Source organism: Ovis aries, chromosome X (genome assembly GCF_016772045.2).
Source record: "Ovis aries strain OAR_USU_Benz2616 breed Rambouillet chromosome X, ARS-UI_Ramb_v3.0, whole genome shotgun sequence".
NCBI classification, from domain to species: Eukaryota; Metazoa; Chordata; class Mammalia; order Artiodactyla; family Bovidae; genus Ovis; species Ovis aries.
In genome coordinates, this window is record NC_056080.1 from 20,165,390 (window position 1) to 20,191,477 (window position 26,088).

Genomic DNA, 26,088 nt, shown 5'->3' on the forward strand with positions numbered 1-26,088 from the left:
GCAGATATGTAGAAAAAGGTACACTGATGTTGGCCTTGGAGTACACAATGAAGCAGGGCAAGGGCTAATAAAGTTTTGCCAAGAGAATGCACTGGTCATAGCAAACACCCTCTTCCAGCAACACAAGAGAAGACTCTACACATGGACATCACCAGATGGTCAATAGTGAAATCAGATTGATTGTATTCTTTGCAGCCAAAGATGGAGAAGCTCTAAACAGTCAGAAAAACAAGACCAGGAGTTGATTGTGGCTCAGATCATGAACTCCTTATTGCCAAATTCAGACTTAAATTGAAGAAAGTAGGGAAAACCACTAGACCATTCAGGTATGACCTAAATCAAATACAATGAAAGTGACAAACAGATTCAAGGGATTAGATCTGATAGACAGAGGACCTGAAGAACTATGGATGGAAGTTTATGACATGGTACAGGAGGCAGTGATCAAGACCATCCCCAAGAAAAAGAAATGCAAAAAGGCAAAATGGTTATCTGAGGAGGCCTTACAAATAGCTGAGAAAAGAAGAGAAGTGAAAGGCAAAAAAAGGAAAGATATAACCATTTAAATGCAGAATTCCAAAGAATAGCAAAGAGAGATTTTTTAAAAAGCCTCCATCAGTGATCAGTGCAAAGAAATAGAGGAAAACAATAAAATGGGAAAGACTAGTGATCTCTTCAAGTAACTTAGAGATACCAGGAGAACTTTTCATGCAAAGATGGGCAGGTCCTTGATGCATGCCCAAGGACAGAAATGGTATGGACCTAACAGAAGCAGAAGATATTAAGAAGAGTTGGCAAGAATACACAGAAGAACTGTTCAAAAAAGATCTTCACGACCCAGATAATCATGATGGTGTGATCACTTACCTAGAGCCAGACATCCTGGAATGCAGAATCAAGTGGGTCTTAGGAATCATCACTAAGAACAAAGCTAGTGGAGGTGATGCCATTCCAGTTGAGCTATTTCAAATCCTGAAAGATGATGCTGTGAAAGTGCTGCACTCAATATGCCAGCAAATTTGGAAAACTCAGCAGTGACCATAAGACTGGAAAAGGCCAGTTTTCATTCCAATCCCAAAGAAAGGCAATGCCAAAGAATGCTCAAACTACCGCCCGATTGCACTCATCTCACACTCTAGCAAAGTAATGTTCAAAATTCTCCAATCCAGGCTTCAACAGTATGTGAACTGAGAACTTCCAGATATTCAAGCTGGATTTAGAAAAGGCAGAGGAACCAGAGATCAAATTGCCAACATCCATTTGCTGGATAATAGAAAAAGCAGGAGAGTTCCAGATAAACGTCTACTTCTGCTTCATTGACTATGCCAAAGCCTTTACTGTGTGGATCCCAACAAACTGGAAAATTTTTTTTTTTTTTTTGGAAAATTCTTAAAGAGAAGGAAATACAAGACCAACTGACCTGCCTCTTGAGAAATATGTATGCAGGTCAAGAAGCAACAGTTAGAACTGGACATGGAACAACAGACTGGTTCCAAATTCGGAAAGGAGTACGTCAGGGCTGTATATGGTCACCCTGCTTATTTAACTTATATGCAGAGTACATCATGAGAAATGCCAGGTTGGACGAAGCACAAGCTGGAATCATGATTGCCGGGAGAAATATCAATAACCTCAGATATGCAGATGACACCACCCTTATGGCAGAAAGTGAAGAACTAAAGAGGCTCTTGATGAAAGTGAAAGAAGAGAGTGAAAAACTGGCTTAAAAGTCAACATTTAGAAAACTAAGATCATGGCATCTGGTTCCATCACTTCATGGCAAATAGATGGGGAAAAAATGGAAACAGTGAGAAACTTTCTTTGGGCTCCAAAATCACTGCAGATGGTGACTGCAGCCATGAAAGTAAAAGATGCTTGCTCCTTGGAAGAAAAGTTTTGACCAACCTAGACAGCATATTAAAAAGCAGAGACATTACTTTGCCAACAAAGGTCTGTCTAGTCAAAGCTACAGTTTTTCCAGTAGTCATGTATGGATTGAGAGTTGGGCTATAAAGAAAGCTGAGCACGGAAGAATTGATGTTTTTGAACTGTAGTGTTGGAGAAGACGCTTGAAAGTCACTTGGACAGCAAGGAGATCCAACCAGTCCATCCTAAAGGAGATCAGTCCTGAATATTCATTGGAAGGACTGATGCTGAAGCTGAAACTCCAGTACTTTGGCCACCTGATGCAAAGAACTGACTCGTGAAAAGACTGATGCTGGGAAAGATTGATGGCGGGAAGAGAAGAAGACAACAGAGGATGAGACAGTTGGACGGCATCACCAACTCAATGGACATGAGTTTGAGTAAGTTCTGTGAGTTGGTGACGAACAGGGAGGCCTGGCGTGCCACAGTCCATGGCCTCGCAAAGAGTCGTTCAAGACTGAGCAACTGAACTGTTGTTCTTGAAAAGAGTTGCTTAATAGGGTCTGAGTAGAGAGAACTTCAGATAATGAGCATCATAAAAATGTACATATCCTCTGACCATTTATTTCCACCTCTGGAACTCTAGGTTAAGGAAATCATTCCAAATTATAGAAAAAGTAGTATTTATCAAGCTTTTTATCCTAACCTTTATGAAGAATTGGAAACAACCACAATACATAATTGAGGATTGCTTAAATTATGGGATTGTCATTCAGGGTAATTTTATGAGCACATTAAAAATGATGACTATGAAAGCTAGTTTCTTAACTAGAGAAAGAACTCTTAGAATCAATGAATTTAGAAAGCAGTCCAAGCAGCATGGTTTGAATCTCTTCTTCAGTTACTAAAAAAGGCTTCAAAGTGAAATCCCTTTGTTATACACAAAAAGAAACTGTAATTGAATTAAAATTAAACTGTGAAATTAAAAAAGACCTTGAAAGGAGAAAAATCAAGTTTCTGTTTATAGGAACACAGAATGAGAAAAACATGCATAAAATTAATGGCAAAACCATGACTATAGATATATTTGACTACATAAAAATTTTTATGTATAAAAAACCAAAAGCAAAATAAAAAGACAAAAAACGTGGGACTACATCTATGGCATGAATCACAGAAAACAGATGATTGATATTTTAAGTGATCTTACAGTCAATAAGAAAACACAGTACTCTAAGGAGAAAAAGAAAATGGACAAGTCAGGAATAGGCTACTCAAAAAAGATCTCCCAGTGGTCAAAAAGTAGGGGAATGGGTGTTCAACTTAATAAGCATCAAAGAAATAGAAATCAAACGATGGGATACTTTTTATTCCTCTGAAATTGCAGATTTGAATAAAATGAGTTTGCCCAAGGTTATGAAAGGGTCTGCTTTTGGAGAGCAGTTTGATCTGTGTCAAAATTTTTAAAGTATAATTGTTTTTATTACCTCTCTGTTAGGCATGATGTAAATGGTAGACAAGGATTATCTCTTGCAATCCTCAGAATCACCCTTTTAGGTAAATAACATGGTTATTTCCATATTAATGATGTAGAAATTGAAGTGTTAGAGGAATAATCCAAACTTCAAGGTTCCTTATATAGTATAATGGAGCCAGAACATCAGACACACCTGATGTCCCCAGAGTGTGAACCAACCATGCTTGCCTAACAGTTTATCCCCTAGATATTTATGTATCTAAGACTGAATGTTTATCACAGTATTTTGTAAGAGCAGAAACCTTTCAAAACAATTGAAATGCCCAACAGTCTACTCCATGAAATACAGTGCAGGTATTAAAAAGCATATTGAACCAGAAAATATTCATGGGAAAATGTTTGTAATACTATTAAGTAAAAGGGCCAGATCTCAAAACCATGTTTATAATAAAAATATAGTTTTTAAAGACGGAGAAGCTCTTTTGCTGACGGAGAAGTCAGCAAAAACAAGACCGGGAACTGACTGTGGCTCAGATCATTTTCTCAGTCAGCACCAAAGAATTGATGCTTTTGAACTGTGGTGTTGGAGAAGACTCTTGAGAGTCCTTGGACAACAAGATCAAACCAGCCCATCCTAAAGGAAATCAGTCCTGAATATTCATTGGAAGGGCTGATGCTGAAGCTGAAACTCCAATACTTTGGCCATCTGATGTGAAGAACTGACTCACCGGAAAAGACCCTGATGCTGGGAAAGATTGAAGGCAGGAGGAGAAGGGGACCACAGAGGATGAGATGGTTGAATGGCGTCACCAACTCAATGGACATGAGTTTGGGTAAACTCTGGGAGTTGGTGATGGACAGGGAAGCCTGGCGTGCTGCAGTCCATGGGGTCGCAAAGACTCAGACATGACTGAGCGACTGAACTGAACTGACTGATGTTCCATATGGCTTTCTTTTTGCATTAAACTTCAATTTTAATATATTTATGTGTCATTTTGATAGTGCTTTTCTCACCAATGTACTAGACAAGCTGATGAAATAGAAAAAATGAAGGGTATGGTGCTCCTACACCAATAAGGCACTTTTATTATGCTCCCTTTAATGATCAACTCTCATATAACTTGATAGTAGTAAAATGAAACTGACTGAAGAGGGGGGTGGAGACTTCCTGTATCACTCACGTAAGTACTTGAAACCTTGCAATAACACTTTGGCGGAAGGACTGGGAATTGTAACAAGAATTCCCACATTGGGCTTCCAGCCCTGAAGGATGAATCAGCTGCTGACTCCTTCACTGTCCCTCTGACTTTCCTGGCACTCTGCCAGGTTCCCTAATTCTTCCCCATGGTAAAGAGTTTGGGAAGCTAATATTTTAATGTTTTAATCTAGTGTTTCCTATTCGCTTTAGATTGATGTGCTTAGTTTAAAAAAAAAAAAACAACTGGTGTTTTTATTTTTATTGTGATGGGAATGGAGAAGTGGACAATCAGTGTTTATATTACTTTTAGCTTACAGGACATTGGATTTGGAAGTTTAGATGTTAGTACAGAGTGAACATCCAGGTCTCTTGGTGCCCAAGTGTGTATCTGTTGTTGTTTCTATGAACAGGTTCCTGGCATTAATTTACCCGTCAACCAACTGACCTATTTCTTCGCTGCAGTCCTCATTAGCGGTGTTGTACATGAAATTGGACATGGAATAGCAGCTATTAGGTAATATTTCCCTCTTTCTCTCTCTATATATATACAGGATGCAAAAAAAAAAGCATTTCATTTAGAAGGACTTATTACTAAAATGTGGGACTTCCCAGGTGGTGCTAATGGTAAAGAACCCACCTGCCAGTGCAGGAGAAATGAGAGACACAGGTTTGATCCCTGGGTTGGGAAGATCCTCTGGAGTAGGAAAAGGCAACCCACTCCAGTATTCTTGCCTGGAGAATTCCATGGACAGAGGAGCCTGACGTACTACAGTCCATGGGGTCACAAAGAGTCGGGCATGACTCAAGCAACTTATCATGCACACATTACTAAAATCTGCTACATTTGATACTTTTTCTTTCTGTGACTACTGCCCGGTGCATATCCACCATTATTACTTTAAGCTACCTTCTCTTTTGTAGACATTAATATATTGATGAATATGCTTAGTTAATTGTGCACATCTATAATCTGGGTCTTTCTATCCTTTGTCCTTTGCCAGCATGGTTATATCCTCATCGTGCATCACTATTTTCATCCAGTCCCGAAACCTAATCTTTATATTCATCATTGGATCAGAATGATAACCACTGCAGTCAAATCCCACCCACCTGCCTTCTTAGTACTTACTTTGGTTCATCATCTGAAATACTTTCCTGCTTCTACTCATGGCCTCTGCTGCCTACAGCAAGAACACTGAAAGCTCTGGGTTTGTTAACAAATATCATAGCCTGTCTAGAAAACCAAGTGGGAAAAGATAAGGGAGGATGAGACCTGGGACTTGCTTCAAGTATCATGCCCTGTTCTTGTCTTGACTCTCCAAGTGTATCATTGAGCATTTTATTTTATTTATTTTTTTTTTTTTAATTTTAAAATCTTTAATTCTTACATGCGTTCCCAAACATGAACCCCCCTCCCACCTCCCTCCCCATCATTGAGCATTTTAAAGTGAGCATTTTAAAGTCTCCTAAATGTGTGAAATCGTGATAGGGGAGAGAGTGTGAGTCACAACTCCCCTTTATTCCTGATAATGAACACACATACTGATGGGAATGTGTTTCATCCTTTGGGTGTGTAGACCACATAAAAAGTTTTAAAGGAGAAGATTTAATCATTTCTTATTACTTTCCAGTTGCTTATGAAAAGAGTCTGTTGACTCTCATCTTGACAGAGAGTCTTGACCCTCATCTTGACAGAGCATATACTGTTACACAGGTGTGCCATGTAGTGGTTTAAATGGGCGGCTAGTTTTTTTTTTCTTTCACCTTTGCTTCCTCTTCTTTAGCTCTGTAGCTTTTAGGGTTTTACATAGAAAAGCATTGTTATTAACAGTTTAATGTGTTTGTGAAATAGTATGGGTAATTTTTTATAAAATCCCAGTTGCTGAGGAAAAGTGAATTTCACAGTCATCTTAGATATTTAATGCTAGGTGACAGCACAAAATATTTAGATGATGCTTTTTGTCAGAGTAGCTGTGTGGTCTTATGAGGCTTTTAAATGTAATTCCATTTTTAGAGAATGAGTTGATTAAAAAAACAGTTCTCTTGAGGACAATCTGAGGCATTATGTATTTTAAAATGTACTTAACATTAATTCAGCAAGAATACATTTAGATAAAATGCCATCTTTACAATAGCTAAGACAAATATAAATATTTAAATTATTTATTAATATTTGAATTCTATTTTCTACCATCTCCTTCCCTGAAAATAATTCAGTAAACCATAAAAATGTTTTTTTTTAAGTTTCTCATAGAAATACTATTGCTTTGTATTTGTGACTAATTTTAAGTTATTTGCTCAGCATATTGGTTTCTAAAAATTTTGAAATTATAAGTCTATTTCAGAATGCCCTGTTTTACAAAATATAATTTCACTGATAACTAAATCTGTATGCTATTATAAAACTATGATATACATGTATATCATATATAATTCTTTGTCCAGAGACTTGTATTTTAAACAAGAATTTGAATCACATTGGGGCGTTTTATGATTACATGCATTATTAATTTGAAAAATGTGATACTAGTAGTAAATTCCTTTTTCTTATGTGATTTCTTAGGGAACAAGTTCGATTTAATGGCTTCGGGATTTTTCTCTTCATTATTTATCCTGGAGCATTTGTTGATCTGTTCACCACTCATTTGCAACTTATATCACCAGTCCAGCAGCTAAGGATATTTTGTGCAGGTAAAATATTTAAATTTCTTTATATATCTGTGTGTTATTAGTGGTTTTATGGAAAGTACTCACATCGCAAATGAAAACATCTCACTTTGTGGTTGATAAACTCAGATTATAAGACTTTGAGTTTGAAGTAGTAGAGCAAAATAATTTACATTCCAGTTTTTTTCCCATTTTTTAACATGAGATATTTTTAAAAGATTAAAAGTAAAATGAGCAGAGCATACCATGAAAATGTGGCTAAAGCATTGAAGTAGACATGTTCAGTTCAGTTCAGTCACTCAGTCGTGTCCCGACTCTTTGTGACCCCATGAACCACAGCACGCCAGGCCTCCCTGTCCATCACCAACTCCCGGAGTCCACTCAAACCCATGTCCATTGAGTCCGTGATACCATCCAACCATCTCATCTGAAGTAGACATGGGAGGTCACTAAATAATCATAAGCAGTATAATCCATGAGGAAAATGTAATCATGCGTCTTACTGAATAAAGTAACAAATCATCAAAACAAAAACAGAAAAAAGTACCAGGAAAAAACAAATGTAATAAAGGAGGCTTGTCTCTCAGCAAATGGCAGTTATGTACAAAAAAGTCTTTATCATTGAAGCTCTGATTACTAAGATAAAAGTCAATAGTAATGTCAAACCCTATACCATGACAGTTTATTTTCAAGTGCCCAGGAAACTAATAAAAATTGGCCAGTTAAATTCCAAATCATAATTGCAGTATTTTTTAAAATGGTAATGAAGTAATGTGTAAAGTTTTGCTAAAATGAAAAGTCACTACCTTAGGCAATTGTTATGAAATAAGAAATGAAAGTAAATCAGTTAAGTAGTCAACTAAAGAAATGAGAAAAGAACTATGAAATAGGTAAGAATTGATGTAATTAGTATAGATAGATAGATACAGTTCGTCAATCGTGTCCAACTCTTTGCGACCCCACGGACTGTAGCCTGCCAGGCTCCTCTGTCCATGGAATTCTCCAGGCAAGAATACTACATCAGTTCAGTTCAGTCACTCAATTGTGTCCGATTCTTTGTGACCCCGTGGACTGCAGCATGCCAGGCTTTCCTGCCCATCACCAACTCCCAGAGCCTGCTCAAACTCATGTCCATCAAGTCAGTGATGCCATCCAACCATCTCATCCTCTGTCGTCCCCTTCTCTCCTGCCTTCAGCCTTTCCCAGTATCAGGGTCTTTTCCAATGAGTCAGTTCTTCGCATGAGGTAGCCAAAGTATTGGAGTTTCAGCTTCAGCATTAGTCCTTCCAATGAATATTCATGACTGATTTTCTTTAGGATGAACTGGTTTCATCTCCTTGCAATCCAAGTAGCGAGCGTCTTTTAATTTCACGGCTGCAGTCACCATCTTCAGTGATATTGGAGCCCAGGAAAATAAAGTCTGTCACTGTTTAAATTGTTTCCCCATCTTTTTGCCATGAAGTGATGGGACCAAGGGATTCTCAAGAGCCTTCTCCAACACCACAGTTCAAAAGCATCAATTCTTCGGCACTCAACTTTATAGTCCAACTCTCACATCCATACATGACTACTGGAAAAACCAAAGCTTTGACCAGATGGACCTTTATCTGCTAAGAATACTACAGTGAGTAGCCATTCCCTTCTCCTGGGGATCTTAGCAACCCAGGGATCAAACCCCGGTCTCCTGCATTGCAGGCAGATTCTTTACCATCTGAGCCACTAGGGAAGCCCCATAATCAGTGTGAAAATACACAAAAAGTGTAATAAATTAGAAAAAAAACTTAAATTCAAGAGTTCTTGGAAGAACAAAAAAAGATTAAGCAATGGAGAAAACATTTATACAGAATTAGCAGTCAGATTGGGGAATGACAACTGATACAGAGAAATTTTAAACAATTATAAAAGTGTTCTTTGTTCATCTCTGCAAAAAATTTTCACAAACCTGGATAATTATTTTTTAAATAGCCTAAATTAACCCCAGCAGAGAGAGAAAAATATATATAAATAGGATGATTCAGTTCAGTTCAGTCGCTCAGTCGTGTCCAACTCTTTGCGACCCCATGAATTGCAGCACACCAGGCCTCCCTGTCCATCACCAACTCCTGGAGTTCACTCAGACTCACGTCCATCAAGTCAGTGCTGCCATCCAGCCATCTCATCCTCGGTCGTCCCCTTCTTCTCCTGCCCCCAATCCCTCCCAACATCAAAGTCTTTTCCAATGAGTCAGCTCTTCGCATGAGGTGGCCAAAGTACTGGAATTTCAGCTTTAGCATCATTCCTTCCAGAGAAATCCCAGGGCTGATCTTCAGAATGGACTGGTTGGATCTCCTTGCAGTCCAAGGGACTCTCAAGAGTCTTCTCCAACACCACAGTTCAAAAGCATCAATTCTTCGGCGCTCAGCTTTCTTCACAGTCCAACTCTCACATCCATACATGACCACAGGAAAAACCATAGCCTTAACTAGATGGACCTTAGTTGGCAAAGTAATGTCTCTGCTTTTGAACATGCTATCTAGGTTGGTCATAACTTTTCTTCCAAGGAGTAAGTGTCTTTTAATTTCATGGCTGCAATAGGATGATTACCACAGAAGAAATTAAGGAAGTTGAAGAATGGTCCTGAAAGTTCAATATGTAGAATTATTTCAAATCTTGAAGAAAAGATTTTTCTTTTCAATTCCAATTTAGCATAAACTTTCCAGATTACATATAGAAGGAAACCAAGAATTTTTCTTGAAGTCGGTGTACTAACACTGCTGTATCCTGTAAATCACACAAAAAAATTCTATAGACAGTTGGTGTATCTAAACAACACAAAGATGGCTTAACATTAGGAAACGTTATATGTGAATGTGGTAAACACTGATTACCCTTAAGGGAAAAATATCACCTCAGCAGATATTGAAATGGGTATTTAATAAAATTCAACATCCATTAATGCTTAAAAAACAAAAATCTTTCCTAAAAGTGGAAATAGTTGGATATTTACTAATGGTATAAAACTTAAAAGCATTTCTATTAAAGCACTGGTCTCTAACCTTTTGGGAACCAGGGACCAGTTTTGTGGAAGACAAAAACCAGGGGTTGAAGGGTGGATATGGTTCAAATGGTAATGCAAGTGATGGACCAGTGCTAGTCTATGGCCCAGCACCTTGTATTAAAGGAAAAGACAGGCATTCCCACTATCACTGATATTGTTAAACGGTCTATAAATGTGGGTCAGTGCAATTAAATTTAAAAAAGCATAAATATTAGAAAAGGATAGGTCTTCTCCTCCCCCCCCCCACCCCCGCTATACTCATACAGGTGGTGGGGTAGAAGGGGATAATTCAATGAAAATGAAACCAAAAAATATGCAGAGCCTGGTTGCTATACTGAAAAGAAACACTTGCTTAGCACAGGTACCGGGGTGGGAGAGATGGCGCATGTGCGAGCGTACAACTGTGGGCACGTACTGGACTGTGGGCACGTACAACTGTGGGGCGCCTCAGCGTAGAAGCGCATGTGCAAGGTGCCGCAAAGCGCATGCGTGCTGCCCACCCAGGAGCACTTGCGCCTCTTCCGTCTCGTGCTCTGCAACCGCGCCCGCTTTCTGGCAAAGCACGCGGTTTTCTCCTTTCGGCTTTTTTTTTCCGCGGCCTTTTGGTCACCAATCCGCTGATTAGTAGCCTCTGAAGAGCCCTCAGCCATGGACTCCCACGAGTCATTCTACGTCACAGACGACCTGGAGTTGTATCCAGAGATTGTGGGGCTGCAGCAAGTGCAGGTGGCGCCCCTCCCTGAGGAGAGCCTCTACGAGGAGACCCCGACTGAGGAGAGCGTCTCTGTGGAGACCATGGGGACTGAGGCGATCAAGGAATACGATGATGTCGCCAGCAATTGGTTCCACGGTGGCCACCACTATCCACCTCTGATTGCGCTGCAGCCTCTTTTTACAAACAGCCCAGCCCAGGGGGACTGCGACCAAGAAGTCATGGTGCAGACGCAGGAGGAGGTGGTGACCTGCTCCCAAACCGAAACCCTTCAGGCCAGTGACCAGACTATCATCCCAGGCCTCGACGACAGCTACTTTGAGCAGACCTTGGCTCCTCTGTCAGGCTCCAAGTCTTCCTTAGCCTGCAACCGCACCAGGAAGCCCAGCAGCCACGGCCAGAAACGCAACGGTAAGAAGGGTTACCCGGGCGGTGAGGCGACGGCGGCGGGAAGCAGCTCCGGGGCAGGCCCCAAGAAGTGGGAGCAGAAGCAGGTCCAGATCCAAACCCTAGAGGGTCAGTTTTCTGTCACCATGTGGTCTGCAAACAATAAGAAAGACCCTGAGGCTGGACAGACTGAGAACTCAGTTCCTGATTATTCAGAGTACTTGACGGGTAAGAAACTGCCTCCTGAGGGAATTCCTGGCGTTGATCTCTCAGACCCCAAACAACTGGCCGAATTTACTAAAATGAAACCTAAAAAACCCAAAGATGATGTGCCGAAAACAGTAGCTTGCCCTCACACAGGCTGCTTGAAGATGTTCAGGGATAAAGCTGCTTTGAAAAAACATATGCACACCCATGGTCCCAGAGTTCATGTCTGTGCAGAATGTGGCAAAGCTTTTGTTGAGGGCTCAAAATTGAAACGGCATCAGCTGGTGCATACCGGAGAGAAGCCGTTTCAGTGCACCTTTGAAGGCTGCGGAAAACGCTTTTCCCTGGATTTCAACCTGCGTACCCACGTGCGAATCCATACCGGAGATAGGCCCTACGTGTGCCCTTTCAGTTGTTGTAATAGAAGGTTTTCGCAGTCAACTAACCTGAAATCTCATATCTTAACACATACTAAGAATAAAAATAACCAGTAAAAAGAAGGGAAGACTCTTCCCAGTCTCAGAAAGCATCTTCCAGTTGTGTAATTGAAAATGAATATGCCTCTCTTTCGTATACTGTTTCTAGAAAAGAATTTTGTGACTGACTCCAATATATCTAAGGGTTAAGTTTTGATAGATTTAGTAAAAATAAAAGGTGAAAAAAAAGGAAAAAAATAATTCTTCATATAACATTGTTAAGAAGTTTTGTCTTGTTCTGTAGTTTTGTCTTGTTCTGTAATACCATTTGAAAAATAGGATTTTGTAATGCTTGCTTGTGAATCTCACATCAAAAGACTGCTCTTTAAAAAAAAAAGACTGTTCTTTGTCCAACTGTGATAAAAATGGGACTTTTCACACTACTTTAAAAATGAAGTTTTGCCTATTGTTTCAATTTTTGAAGTTCTGTATTTTCTAAATGTTCATGTTTATACTTTTTAAGAATATGTTTAGTACTAAAAAAAGAATATGCTTAGTAGTTCTGTGTATGGTTTTTCTGGAAGTAGATAACTTTGCTTGCAGGTTTTCTTTAAATGAGTGAGCAGTTACATGTATATATAACATTTTACAGTTTAAAAAAACTTACATAGGTTTTGTTTGCTATCTTAATTTTGGTTGTATTCTTTGATGTTAATGCATGTTATATAACAGTGTTTTAACTGCATTGAATTAGTAGTTTTGAATATTAGATAAGTTGTAGTAGTCAGTTTAAACCTGTTTTAGTCTTTTTACTCCCCCCGCACCCCAAATACTGCCAGGTGCTGTTGTTTAGTCCTTTCTTTGCCTGTTCAGTTAGGGAGTGGTGCTCAGCTGTGGAATAATACATTGTGTACGTAATGACTTTTACCGTTTGGCATGTAAATCCTTTATAATAGACAAAAAATAAAATACCTGTTCTAAAGAAAAAAAACTTGTCTCTATAAGTATTGTAGCCAGAAAATAGAGAAAATGGGGAGGGTGCTAGTGGCATCTGGTGGATGGGTAGAGGCCAGAGTTGCTGCTAAACATTTTACAATGCACAGATCAGTCCCCTACAGCAAAGGATAATCTGGCCCCAAATGCCAGTAGTGCCACTGTTGAGAAACCTTGCTCCAGAGAAAGTAAAAACGGTAACAAAATTAATTTGGTGCACTGAAAAGCAAATCATTAATGAACAAGAGGTTGTTTAAATAAAGGAAATAAAGGTACCCACACTGCAACTTAGCAATCATTGGCAAATGTGAAATCTAGCAGGGTGGTCTGGTACCAGCTGCATCCCTGATAAGAGATAGGAGGCTCCCCAGAGGGTCAACGAATCAGTGTGTCTATGTGCCCCGCTGAGTGTTGCTTGGATGAGAAGAGCCAGGTTTGTACGGTGGGGTCATCCTGGTAAAGAAGAGATAGGATATAACATTTAGGCAGTTCTGTTGGACTGTACCATCCTGAGTAGTTGAGGAGAAAGCTGAATATAGCACATAGGAGTGGTGGCAAATCTAACCAGTGGGGATGGATTTTGTAAAATTGTGAGACTAGCAACAGGGTGTGGAGTGGTGGGAGGGGTGGAATAGCTGTATTCCTAGATTAGTTTCACTAGAGTAAATTCCAGTGGGTCAAAAAATCTGAGGGGGTTTTTTGTTTGTTTGTTTTGGGTCTTAATTTTGTTTTTTTAATTAACCTCCAATTAAAATAAATAAATTTATATTTTTTAAAAAAGGAGCCTGAAAAAAAAAATCTATGAAAGCAATACAAGAGAACACAGATCTTCTATAATCTTGAACTGGGAAAAACTTAATACAAAGGAGCCATTTGACCACACCAAAATTTAAAATATATGCATAGGCAAAACTATAAACCTAGCCAAACAAACTGGAGGAAATTATCAAAATACCTCATATAGAAGACCAAATTCCTCAATGTATGTATTATAAATAATAATAACATAAATAAAAACATAAATAATAAAACAATATAATAACATAAAAATAACATTTTTTAATTCAAAAAATGCAAACTGACAATGGATAAAAGTAAGCAATTCTCAAAAAGCAATATAACCATTTAATAACCATAAAAGACGTATAAACTTATTCATAGTTAAAGAAATAGAAATGAAGACAAAGATTTTACTTTTCACCTGGCAGATGATAGTCTAAAATGATGATAGTGTTGTTTAGAGTTGTTTAGAGGGTGGGGAAACATGACAGTTATAAGAATATAATGCAGACTTGGAGGTTCACTTTAATGCATATATTTTTGACCCAACAATTCCATTTTTGTGTAATTGTCCGTACCTTCAGAGATGTGATCTTAATCAGACACATAACATGATGAGCAAAGTTGTTGCAACGCTGTATGAAAAAGTTAAGACAGCCTAAGTGATCATTAGTAGGGAACCTTATTAATAAGTCAGTATGTTTTTTAAAAAATAGGTTACCCTAGTGGATATAAGGAATAAGTTAGATATGAATGTGCAGATAAGGGAAAAGTCAAAAGTATATAAATGAAAAAGCAAAACACAATTTCAGATAAATAGCTGGATACCATTGGTGTTTTTAAAAGATCTCTCTGTGTATAAAACAGAAAGGATTGTTTACCCAATTATGTCTTGGGCTAGAGGAACATCTTGCAGTGTTGTGGTACATGAAACATATATTATTAGCTAGAAATCTGGCTGCTGTAATACCTAAAAATAACAGTGACTTAAACACTCATAAAACATTAGAAATGTAAATAGTTCAATGCTGATAATGGTAATTCTATGATCTGGAGGACTGAAGCGCTTTCTGTCTTAGCTTTACGATTTCCAGCGTGCAGCTTCTATGTCGTAGACTCAAGTTTAGCTCCATTATAGCTACATTCCAGCCAGTAAGACAGTCCCCTTCACCTCTGCTTGCATCCTTTTGCTGAAGTACAGTCATATGGCCACAGTCCCCTTAGATCTGGGTGATGTCTTTAAGTTACATTTCTGTCATTACAGGACACTGGTGCTGTCAGCCTCCTAGGATGTTTGGAATGTGTGGGGTGGGGAACATTGGTTGGTTGTCTCGGTGACATATATATGATATATATCCTGTCTTGTAAGCGGCAAGACCTGCACACCTAAGAATCACACTGCCCAGAGAGCTGGTATTTCCTCCACCCTCCCCATAAGAAAAACTGTACTAGAGAGCAAGGATTGGTATGGCGGGGGCTGTTACCTGGTGGTATGCTACTGAATTTTTAGCATATAGCCCTGGAGGAAAGGGTAGAGAGCTCTGATAAACCAGCATTTGCTCCTGTCTGTGGTATAAATACTCCCACCATGGCCAATTTGAAGGCACCAACTGGTGCCTCCTGGTGGAGGAATTGGTTAAAGAGGCCCAGTCAGCTGTGGCAAGCTGGTAGGAGCAGGTTCCAGCGCGACATTCAGTTCATCTATCTCTATAGAGATGGTGCAGATAGTTTATAGTCTTGATGTAAGATACATACCCCAGTTCAGCAAGAATGTTTTTTACTGCATCATAACTTTTATTTGATAGCTCGGAAATTCCTTTCAAAGATCACAAGTATGTTTAAATGAATACATAACATGTTCTGAAAAAAAGCTATGGTAAGTAAAAGATACTCTATTCACGATATACACATACACACCCCTTCACATATATAATAAATGTATATATATTGAGAGAGAATGGAGATTCTAACAGGGTTAAATCATTAGCCTGTGGTCTTCCTAGTGTTATAGTAACATAGTCATTTTAGATTTCAATATTTGAAATGAAAGAAGCTTATAACTGAACATGTCTTCTGTACTAATAAATGGATCTATCTGCCTCACAGCTTCTTTTGGTGACTTTCCTAATATATCAGAATGCCGAGGTGTAATGAAATACAGCTACCCTGCCCCTGGTTGAACTTATTCTTTTTGTCCCCTCTTTTCAGGTATCTGGCATAACTTCATCCTTGCACTCCTGGGCATTTTAGCTCTTATTCTCCTTCCTGTAATTCTCTTGCCGTTTTACTACACTGGAGTTGGGGTGCTTATCACTGAAGTTGCTGAGGTAAATGATAAGATTGTCTAGGGTATTCCACCAGATTTTGTGAAGTAACACTTAGCATTTTATGTCAGGAACTTTTGTTCAGATTCCTCTCGTGTACAGAATGTTCAGTTTTTCCTAAAGAAATTATAGTAATCCTTTCAAATGGAAGAAATAGTTTTGTGAAACACACTGGCTCTTTTAAAATACTGAAAATTGTTTCTGTTCTGAGTTACAAGAATGATATCAAGATTTTCTACCTGTAATTTGTTGATAAAATGCATCATTTACCTTTACTGTTTGTTTCATAATTGTGCTTTTGAGTCAAATGTCTTTATTCCTAAGAAGTAAGAAAGATGAAACCTAAGCTAGCCAGCCAGAACATTTCATGGGAGTTTTAAGTTATTAATGTCTTCAACTCTGTCTTTCACTCCCTTAGACTACTATGATGGTGTCAAGTCGTCTCTTCGCACTTTGGGAAGAGAAAAATTACCTTTGTGAACAACTGACTCACATACTGATGTGCTGACAGTATTGTCTGCATATTTGGGACTGTGTTTAGATAAGGTCTTGTCTTATCATTTTCTCCCTTGGTGATATAGGAAAATGAAGGCATTCTGGCAACCACTTTCACAAAAAATTTTAATTAGCAGCTTGGGGAAAACTGTCATTTTAATCTTAACTGTTGGTGAGTGAGGTTTGTTTGTTTTTTCAGTTGCAAAAAATTCAAAGTCTTAGTGAAGTATGAAAAGTATAATTGTTGGGTTTTATTTTGTTATTTTTCTAGGACTATACATCATGGATTCAAAGCTGGATGATTTTTGCATTATTCAAAACTGTCTACTTAATTCAGTGTCTTTATTATTTGCTCAGATTAATCATAGCTTGTCTTCACACATTTTCTGATTTGGTTCTGCCCTCTTACCAAGGACTCACCTGCAATTGGACCCAGAGGCCTTTTTGTGGGAGACCTTGTCACCCATCTACAGGATTGTCCTGTTACCAATGTACAAGATTGGAATGAATGCCTGGATACCATCACCTATGAACCCCAAATTGGTTACTGTATAAGTGCATCAACTTTGCAGCAGTTAAGCTTCCCAGTTAGAGGTATGTATATTTTCTTAGTATGATATAATTTAGGACTGCAAGCAGCAGTCCTTGCCATTCGTTAATTCTTAGATTATGTGTATAGATTTATTTTGTTCTAACTTCCTTTAAACAAATCAGTAAAGTAATAATAGGCCTAAACGAGTAAACATCCTTCTTGGTAAGTTAGATAATAATATGTATGTTTTGTCTATTATATTTTGTTGTTGAACTTCTAATAAATTTCATCTTTGATTTTCAGAACTCTAGAATCTAATTCAGCATTTAGATAACACTTGTGTTTAGTCAGCGTTCAAGCTCAAACATAACCAATTAACTAAATTCCAGTGATTAAATACCCTTGTGCTATGTGGATGGTGGCATGTCCAAAGCTATTTGGGATAGGGTTTTTTTGTGTGGCAGGTGTCCAGAGAAAATCATCTTGATGTCCAGAAATACTTCCTGAAGTCAGATCTGTTGTTCTGTCTTGGAGGCAGCAGAGTGAAGCAAGTTTACCTTCAGAAGCTGCCAAATGTATTTTCAGCTCTTCCATCTCTGGAAAATCAGTCTCCCAACTCTTAATACAAAACCCTGGGGGTCCAAATTATTGAAAGTGTTGGAAAGTGCAAATTATACTCACATTTTTAAATCAAGAAATTCCTGAGTACTTTTATATATCTACTGGGGTTAAGAAATATGATTAATTATTAAAAATAATTTTATTAAAGTACCATGTGTAAAGTGGCAAAGTAGTAAGAACTGGTTTAAATTTTTTTTCATATGTAATCTTCCATGTATAACCTATTATTTAAGATTAATTTTTATTTGTTTGGCATACTGGGTCTTAGTTGTGGCACACAATATCTTTATTTGCTGCATGCAAACTCAGTTGGAGCATGTGGGATCTAGTTTCCCCACCAGAGATTGAACTCAGGACCCCTTCTTTGGGAGCTTGGGGTCTTAGCCGCTGAAACACCAAGGAAGCCCCTCTAACTCATTTTTAAGAGCTCTTTTTATTGCAAAAACTTTTCACACATAAATAATTGTCAAGAAAATAGTATAGGGAATTCCCTGGAGGTCCAGTGGTTAGGACTCTATGCTTTCACTGCCGAGGATGTGGGTTCAATCCCTGTTGGGGAAACTAAGATCCTGCATGTCATGCCTTGTGGCCAAAAAGAAAGAGGCAGAGTAATATAAATGAAACCTCATGCATCCTTCTCCCAGCTTCAGCAATTATCAACACTTTGCCAACTTTTTCATCCAGCCTGTCCACCTTTAAAGGAAATATTTGAAAGCACATTCCAGGTATCCTGTGATTTCACTCATAAACCTCAGCATATCTTTAATAGATGATGACCTTTTAGACATGACCACAGTACTATTATCACACCTAACAAAATTAACAATAATTCCTAATATCTAATTGGTAGTCACACTTCCCTGTTTTTTTTTCTTTTTTACAGTTGGTTTCAGTTGGATGGTATGTCTTTTAACAATTCCCTCTGACACTGTTTTAAAAAAATCATTTGTTAAAGAAACTGAGTCATTTGTTTTGTCAAATTTATCATTAACATGTTCAAGTATCCCCCACATTTCCTATAGGTGGTAGTTAGGTCTAGAGACTTGATTAGATTCAGCATCCACTTTTGACAAGGGCAAAAATACCTAGGTAGCACTCAGTACTTCAAATTGCATCTCATGCTTTTCCATGTATTGCATCTTTTCAAATAGGTATATAATCCACAGTATCTTCTTCTGTAAGAGAAGAATCCATTATTTCATACTTAAGTCCTTTATCATTTTCCTCAAGTTTGTCTAAATTTGGTATAACTAGTATTGAATTACCAAAGCCAAAATGACATCGTTATCAAATAAAATTTCTCTCCAATAAAATCATTTTATTTAGGATATCTATGTTTCAATGTTGATAGTTAGTCTTTTCCTGGCAAACAGAATGGAAGTGAAATTTTTCTTGAAATACTCCAGAATTCTTTCCTTATTAACTTTTTGAGTATTTCACTATTATGGATCCTATGCTACATTTTGGAGGTATTTACTTAAAAACCCAAAGCAGGTTTACCGCACTCCCACACTAATAAAAAAAAATCAATCCCCATATAATAGTTCTTCAGTATATATTTCATCTCCTTAGAAGTGACTGCATTAGGATACTTGTTGATTTTATATTGTGACTGTATCTGATAAACCTGTACCTTCATTTAATCATTTTTTAATGGAGTGCCTATACTTAGCCAGATTGCAGAAATCTTAATGACTGTAAATATAACTTAAAATAATATACTAGATTAATTTAAATGACAGGCTTGGACATTTAAGAAAGCTACGGATTGATATTGTTTTACATGTATCTAGGTACATTTGTTTGGAGAAGGCAATGGCACCCCACTCCAGTACTCTTGCCTGGAAAATCCCATGGACAGAGGAGCCTGGTAGGCTGCAGTCCATGGGGTCCGCAAAGAGTCAGACACGACTGAGCAACTTCACTTTCACTTTTCACTTTCATGCATTGGAGAAGGAAATGGCAACCCACTCCAGTGTTCTTGCTTGGAGAATCCCAGGGACGGCGGAGCCTGGTGGGCTTTTGTCTATGGGGTCGCACAGAGTCGGACACGACTGAAGTGACTTAGCAGCAGCAGCAGCAGCAGGTACATTTGTTACCGTACATTATAATTGAGAGCATAAATATAGCCAAATATGGTAATATAAGGTAACCTATAATCCAAAAATAATTGATACTCAATTTAGAATAAAATTAGGTATGCACAATTAAAATTTTAAGAATTTATACCACTTCAAAACAGTAAAGCCACTTTGAAAAGATCTGACCCTGAAAGTGCCCATAAGCTGTCCCAGCAATCATTTCTGGCCTTATTTCATACCCTGACTTTCCTAGGTGTATTATTAGATTTGTAAAGCTATTCCCTAAGATATTAAGCATACTAGATGTTCTCCTTTAAATGTTAACAGGTGGATTTCTGGCAAATTTTAAAAAATGTGGTAAATCTACATGAAATGACCATTCATTTTATGAAATTGTTGGGACCTTCTGTTTTTCTTCTGTCGATCCTTTCCTTTTTTAAACATTAACCTGCTAACCTAGGAGCGGCATCAACAGAGCCAAGGCTGGGTTTATTCTATGTCTGCCCTTAGTGCATGGAGTAAGCCTAATGAGCTTGTCCCACACTCCTTGGAGATTGAATGGTCTTTCCAGGAAGCCCAGAAAGGATGCTGGGTGAGGGCTTGGAGACCTTTGTACCTAGAATAGATCTCTCCTTTCATTCTGAGTCAGAACAGAACAAACTTTTCCCCTGTTCATATTCAAACCTGCCATTAGTTCCATTTGAATGGAACTAAAAGTTACAGACAAGAACTAGTTTGGTTCTTTTAGGGGGACATATTTTTGGCCTCACTGCATGGCCTGTTAGTTCCACAAGCAGGACTCATATCTGCACCGTCTGCAGTAGAAGCACAGAGTCTTAACCACTGGACCACCAGGGGAGTCCCTTTGGACTATTTTCTAACAAGCAGCTTGCATTCTCTTTCTTTAGTTTGAGGGGACACTTCATATATGCCTAAAGCTAAGTTCCTTTTTTCTTTTTTGTAAGTGTTGTCTTGAGTATTTGAGCTGCATTTTTAAAAAGTGTGAGATTGAATACTAAAGGCAACTACTACCTAAAATTATTCTGTGAGCCCAGACTCCTGCAGCCTCTTTGAATAACCTATATTCCTTTTTTTTTTTTATGAAGGAGACGACAGCCTAGCTGAGTTTTATTTTATTTTATTTTATTTTTTTTAATTTTAAAATCTTTGATTCTTACATTCCTGTTCAGAGGAGGTGAGGGCATATACGTATAACTGCCTGGCAAAGGGAGTGTTGTCCTGTATTATGCATCTTTAACTAAAGTGAGAAAAGACCATTCCTGACCTGGTTTAAGATAATGTAAGGAAAACTCTGGAAATCTTTTCCATACAGTTTGAGTACCCAGATTGTTTTTATGCCCAAATCTCTCATGTTCAGAGAAAAGGTGTATGTTCTCCCATTGTGAGTATCAAGGTAGGGTCAAGGTTTCTTTGCTCTTATCCATTGAAAAGAGAGAGTGTGTGTGTGTGTGTTTATAATTTTTTAAACTGTTTTTTACTAGGTGGTGCTGGTATAAATTCTATAAAACCAAGAATAAATAGGTTTGCCTGCCTATATTGGAACTCTAGTTACAGTTAAATATTTATTAAACTAGGGTAAGAAAATTGTTCAGTTCATTTTAGTGATGTAGAAGGTAGTGAAGACTGAACTATAGACTGGAAAAGTTTCTTCCTTCCAACCTTATTCTAAAATAACCTCTGGTTTAGACCATCCTTTGAAGACTAGACTATATCTACAAATATCTTAGGGTACATTCAAAATATATAGGTTCTCCCTGTAGTGGAATTGTGAGACTAATCTGGTCTTAATTTTCCTAGTTGTTTCCCCATCTGGGAAGATTTAAGGGACAATTCTAATCTCCTACAGTTAAATCGAAGCCAAGAAAGCTTCTGGGACTTCCCATTGCATTCTCTCTTTTTTTTGGCTGTACAGCTTATGGAATCTTAGTTCCCCAGTCAGGGATCGAACCTGAGCCACCCGCAATGGAAGCACGGAATCTTAACCACTGGACCACCAAGGAAGTCCCCCCACTGCAGTCTTGAATATGCCTTCCAATGTAGAATTGAATCAGGCTCTCGTGTTGATGCGTGTGTGCATGCTTAGTGGTGTCTGACTCTTTGCGACCCCATGGAGTATAACCTGCCAGGCTCTTCTGTCCATGGGAGTTCCCAGACAAGAATACTGGAGTGGGTTGCCATTTCCTTCTCCAGGGGATCTTCCCAACCCAGGGATCGTACCCATGTCTCCTGCTTAGCAAGCAGGTTTTTTTACCACTAAGCCACCTGGGAGGCCCCTCATGTTGATAGCAGTATAGTAATGTGAAAATTACCTTTGGCGTCCCTGTTGTATACGTTAAGAATTGGAAAAAAAAAAAAAAAAGAATTGAGTCACAGAAATTAAGTGACTTGTCCTTTAATGTGACCCAGTAGAAAAGATTGTAAAATAAAAAAATATTTTTAAACATATATATTTTTTAAATTGATAAACAGAAATGTCACAGTTTACTTCTCACATGATAACAAAATATTAAACTCTTTAAATGGAAAATTCCATATTTCAGGAGGTACTTCATCTTCAGGGCAGCCACAGCCATTGATTTGTGTTTTGATTGGATTAATCACCATAAGAAGAAGCCATAACCCAGAGGTCACATATTAGTGATACGGTAGAGGCCAAATCCAGCCTTGGCACATGTGTATGATTTGACTTGCCTGGCAGTCCAGTGGTTAAGTCTCCACACTACCACTGTAGGGGGCGTGGGTTCAATCCCTGGTCAGGGAACTAAGATCTCACATGCCTTGAAGCCCAGCCAAAAAAAGAAAAAGTTTCTCATGAGAGTCCAGACTTTGTATTTATCTTGAAATAAAATGGATCATCTCTTGACCCTCAGTCCCAAGTCAAGTGGCCTGGCTGCTTACACTACTTAGAATAGGGTATGTATTCTCTAATTCATCACGGTCCCCACCATTTCCAATTTCCAATTTTTCCAATTTCCAATTTTTTCCACATACTATCCACTTTAAGCTTTTTATTAGACATGCCATATCAACAGTGATATCAAATTATTGACTTTCAGTTCTCTGTTGCTGACACTCCTCCATGAAAAGCTAAGTATCAAGCATCAGAGGTAAATTTTTAAAAATCATTACTGATATAAAGGCAAGTAGCATAGAACATCATCTATGTATTCAGTGCATATTGAGCTATCCACCTTACATAAAATACTGAAACCTTTCCTTCATAGACCTTACAGTCTAATCGAAGAAATAGACCATGTCCACATTACAGTACAAAGTTAAATATAAGGAATGATGAGAGATATTGGGAGTTGTGAGAGTTGATGGCAGTTGGTCTTGACTGAAAAGATGAGGACATGTTTCATAACAGCAACTCTTAAGCTGGTCCTCAACAGTGAGTTTAATTTCAAGAGACTGTTATAAATGAATCTTGGCACCACAGATCAGGGAACTGCTAATGATTTGGTTCAGCAAGCGAAGAGTATGAGATAAGGTAATTTAAAAAAAAATAGAAATCTTTGTTTTAGGCTATGAAGGGCTTTATTTGGAAGCAATGCAGGGTCTTTGAAAATTTAAATTATTAAATAAAAGAGCTACATTCTCAGAGTTTTACGTTGGAATGTTAATCTGAAGCATTCAGTATCTAGGACAAGTTTATAAATCAGGTTGGTGGTAAAATAGATGTATTAAAATTCTCTTCAAATGGGTCAAGTGAGAAAGAATTGAAGTCTACCCTTTAGTGGGAATAGATAAAGAGAAGAATAATGAGGTAAATATTGGTGTGACTTGGCAACTGATTAGAGAGCATGCTGAGGACTTTTGCCTGGATTGATTTCTTTTTTTAATTCTAAACACCTTTTTACCTTAGAGTTTACCATTAGGGCTGATGAGTGATTATAGGCACGAGTTTGTGCCATTAGCTGCTCATAGTTTGGTTTCATATTTTAAATATTACTCATCACCCAGAATTTAAATACCCATTCAGTTATGGTAAGAAAACAAAGCAAAACCACCCGCACAGCCAGCCATTGCAGAGGAGAAATTGGTGCATCTGTTAGTTTACTTCACCTGTGTTTTGCTCTTCATGTCGGCAGCAATTTGTGTTTAAGGAGATCCAATCTAATCAAATAATCTAGAAAAGAAAGATTTAAAAACAAAAAAATCTTTGCCTGAAATAAAAATCCTTATAAAGTCAGATTGCCTATCAACAATCATTTTCATGCTGCTGCTGCTGCTGCTAAGTCGCTTCAGTCATGTCCAACTCTGTGCGACCCCAGAGATGGCAGCCCACCAGGCTTCTCTGTCCATGAGATTCTCCAGGCAAGAACACTGGAGTGGGTTGCCATTTCCTTCTCCAATGAATGAAAGTGAAAAGTGAAAGTGAAGTCCCTCAGTCTTGTCTGACTCCTAGCGACCCCATGGCCTGCAGCCTACCAGGCTCCTCCATCCATGGGACTTGCCAGCAAGATTACTGGAGTAGGTTGCCATTGCCTTCTCCGACATTTTCATGCTAGGACTCCTAAAGACACTCTTGTTAATAGGAAAGCTTTTTGTAGTATTGGAAATCAGGTTTTTTGTGACCCCGTGGACTGTAGGCCACCAGGCTTCTCTGTCCATGAGATTCTCCAGGCAAAAATACTGAAGTGGGTTGCCATTTTCTTCTCAAGGGGATCATCCCCACCCAGGGATCGAACCCACGTCTCCTGCATTGCAGGCAAATTCTTTACCACTGAGCCACCTGGGGAGCCTTTAATTGGTCCTTGCCACCCATCAGTTTTGCTCTACAAGTTTGATGTGCTGAATGCAGGAAACCTTCCAAAATAAATGGATAGGAAAAAAAAATTCTGTCCCAGCTGTATGAGTGATTTAACTTCCTTATTCTCCCCTAGATACAATGAAGCAGTCTACCAAAGAACTTGAAAAAGTAAATGACTAATGGGAATAGTTGCCCTTTTCCCATTGCCTTCCATGAATAACTGGGTTACTAGTATGCAAGCAAATATGTGCACATCTGTGTGGTCAAATTGGACTGCCCCAGTTCTGTGGGGAAAACCTGAAGATAAGCCTGGAGGTGGAATAGATATTTGATATGATAGAGATGTCCTTCAGGATGAGAGTCTCTTAGGCATCCTCTTGCTCACTCTGCTAACACCACAGTGCAGGAGTTCTATAGTGATACTGGATCAACAGCATTAGGTCATCTAAAAGTAGCTCATTAAGTATTTGTGCTTGACCAGCTGGAGTTACTGCAAAACCTACTGAGACCCTGGCACTCCAGCTTTCTGAGTGGGTAAGTTTATGTGAAGACAGCTAAGCTGTGGTCATTGCTGCTTCTTGATTCAACTTCGATGTATCTCTTTTTGTAATGTAAAATCAAACTCTGCAGCAAGTAGCCAGCAATCTGAACTGTCAGTTATACAGTTGTTTCTGAGTTCATATGCATTTTACTTAATTCTTTTTGTCTTGGAAGCAAAATTCTTATTACAAATGTACTTCTGTGCATTGTGTACTTCTTTTAATAACAGATTTTAATAAACCATTTCTCTTTAAGCATACAAACGGCTAGACGGTTCGACTGAATGCTGTAACAATCACAGCCTTACAGATGTTTGCTTTTCCTATAGAAATAATTTTAATAAGCGTTTGGTAAGTTATCTTTGAAACAGTCTTGACTGCCTGATATAATTATATAATCATGTAGAACTGAAATGGAATCCTTGAAAACATTGCCCTTTTGGTTTACACCATTTTATTAAGATCTCTACATTTCACATGTCATATTTCATCTGAGAATCTTTAAAATGTTTATAATAATAATATCTTATTTGGCCAGAGTAGAATAATCTAATTTATAGTAGATATACATGAATGGTATTTCCTTTATTGAACTTCATTCCTAATATGTTTGGTGACATAAAAGATACTGAAAGAATTTAACTTGGTGTTTTGCTTGTTAATGAATCATTTTTAGCATTGACTAATTGATGTTCTGTCCCTAGCATACATGTCTACCTGCCCGGAAAGCAGTTGAAGCCACCCAAGTCTGTAGAACCAATAAAGACTGTAAGAAAAGCTCAAGTTCAAGTTTCTGTATAATACCTTCTTTGGAAACTCATACACGCTTAATAAAAGTGAAACACCCACCTCAAATTGATATGTTATATGTAGGACATCCGCTGCACCTTCACTACACAGGTGGGTTTTATTGTGGTAGACCCTCAGAATATCGCTGTGATGGCCTATATTTTTACTGGTAGAGACTCAGTACACACCTTGC

General features: G+C 38.3%; 2 protein-coding genes across 8 annotated transcripts in view; both read left to right on the forward strand.

Moving 5' to 3' along the window:
• The window catches only part of MBTPS2 (membrane bound transcription factor peptidase, site 2), a 93,127-nt gene that overhangs the window by 57,529 nt on the left and 9,510 nt on the right, over nt 1-26,088 (forward strand). For 6 of the 7 annotated variants that reach the window (XR_009598799.1, XM_060407737.1, XM_027963340.2 and 3 more), the window contains 6 exons: nt 4,952-5,055; nt 7,105-7,232; nt 15,949-16,067; nt 16,973-17,153; nt 25,363-25,457; nt 25,811-26,006. Coding sequence is in view for 6 of the 7 variants with exons in the window: in XM_060407737.1 (XP_060263720.1) it covers nt 4,952-5,055; nt 7,105-7,232; nt 15,949-16,067; nt 16,973-17,153; nt 25,363-25,457; nt 25,811-26,006 (823 nt within the window). In the remaining variant the exon portion in view is untranslated. The remainder of the gene's footprint in view (nt 1-4,951; nt 5,056-7,104; nt 7,233-15,948; nt 16,068-16,972; nt 17,154-25,362; nt 25,458-25,810; nt 26,007-26,088) is intronic. The other variant, XM_042242037.1, reaches the window with a different exon arrangement.
• YY2 (YY2 transcription factor) lies at nt 10,729-12,958 on the forward strand. The gene has a single exon (XM_042242039.2). It carries the CDS (start codon nt 10,894-10,896, stop codon nt 12,043-12,045), a length of 1,152 nt encoding a protein of 383 aa, XP_042097973.1. The 5' UTR covers nt 10,729-10,893; the 3' UTR covers nt 12,046-12,958.

Excerpts from the sequence above, each read along its gene's own strand:
- YY2 (XM_042242039.2), top strand. The coding sequence starts at position 10,894 with ATGGACTCCCACGAGTCATTCTACGTCACAGACGACCTGGAGTTGTAT.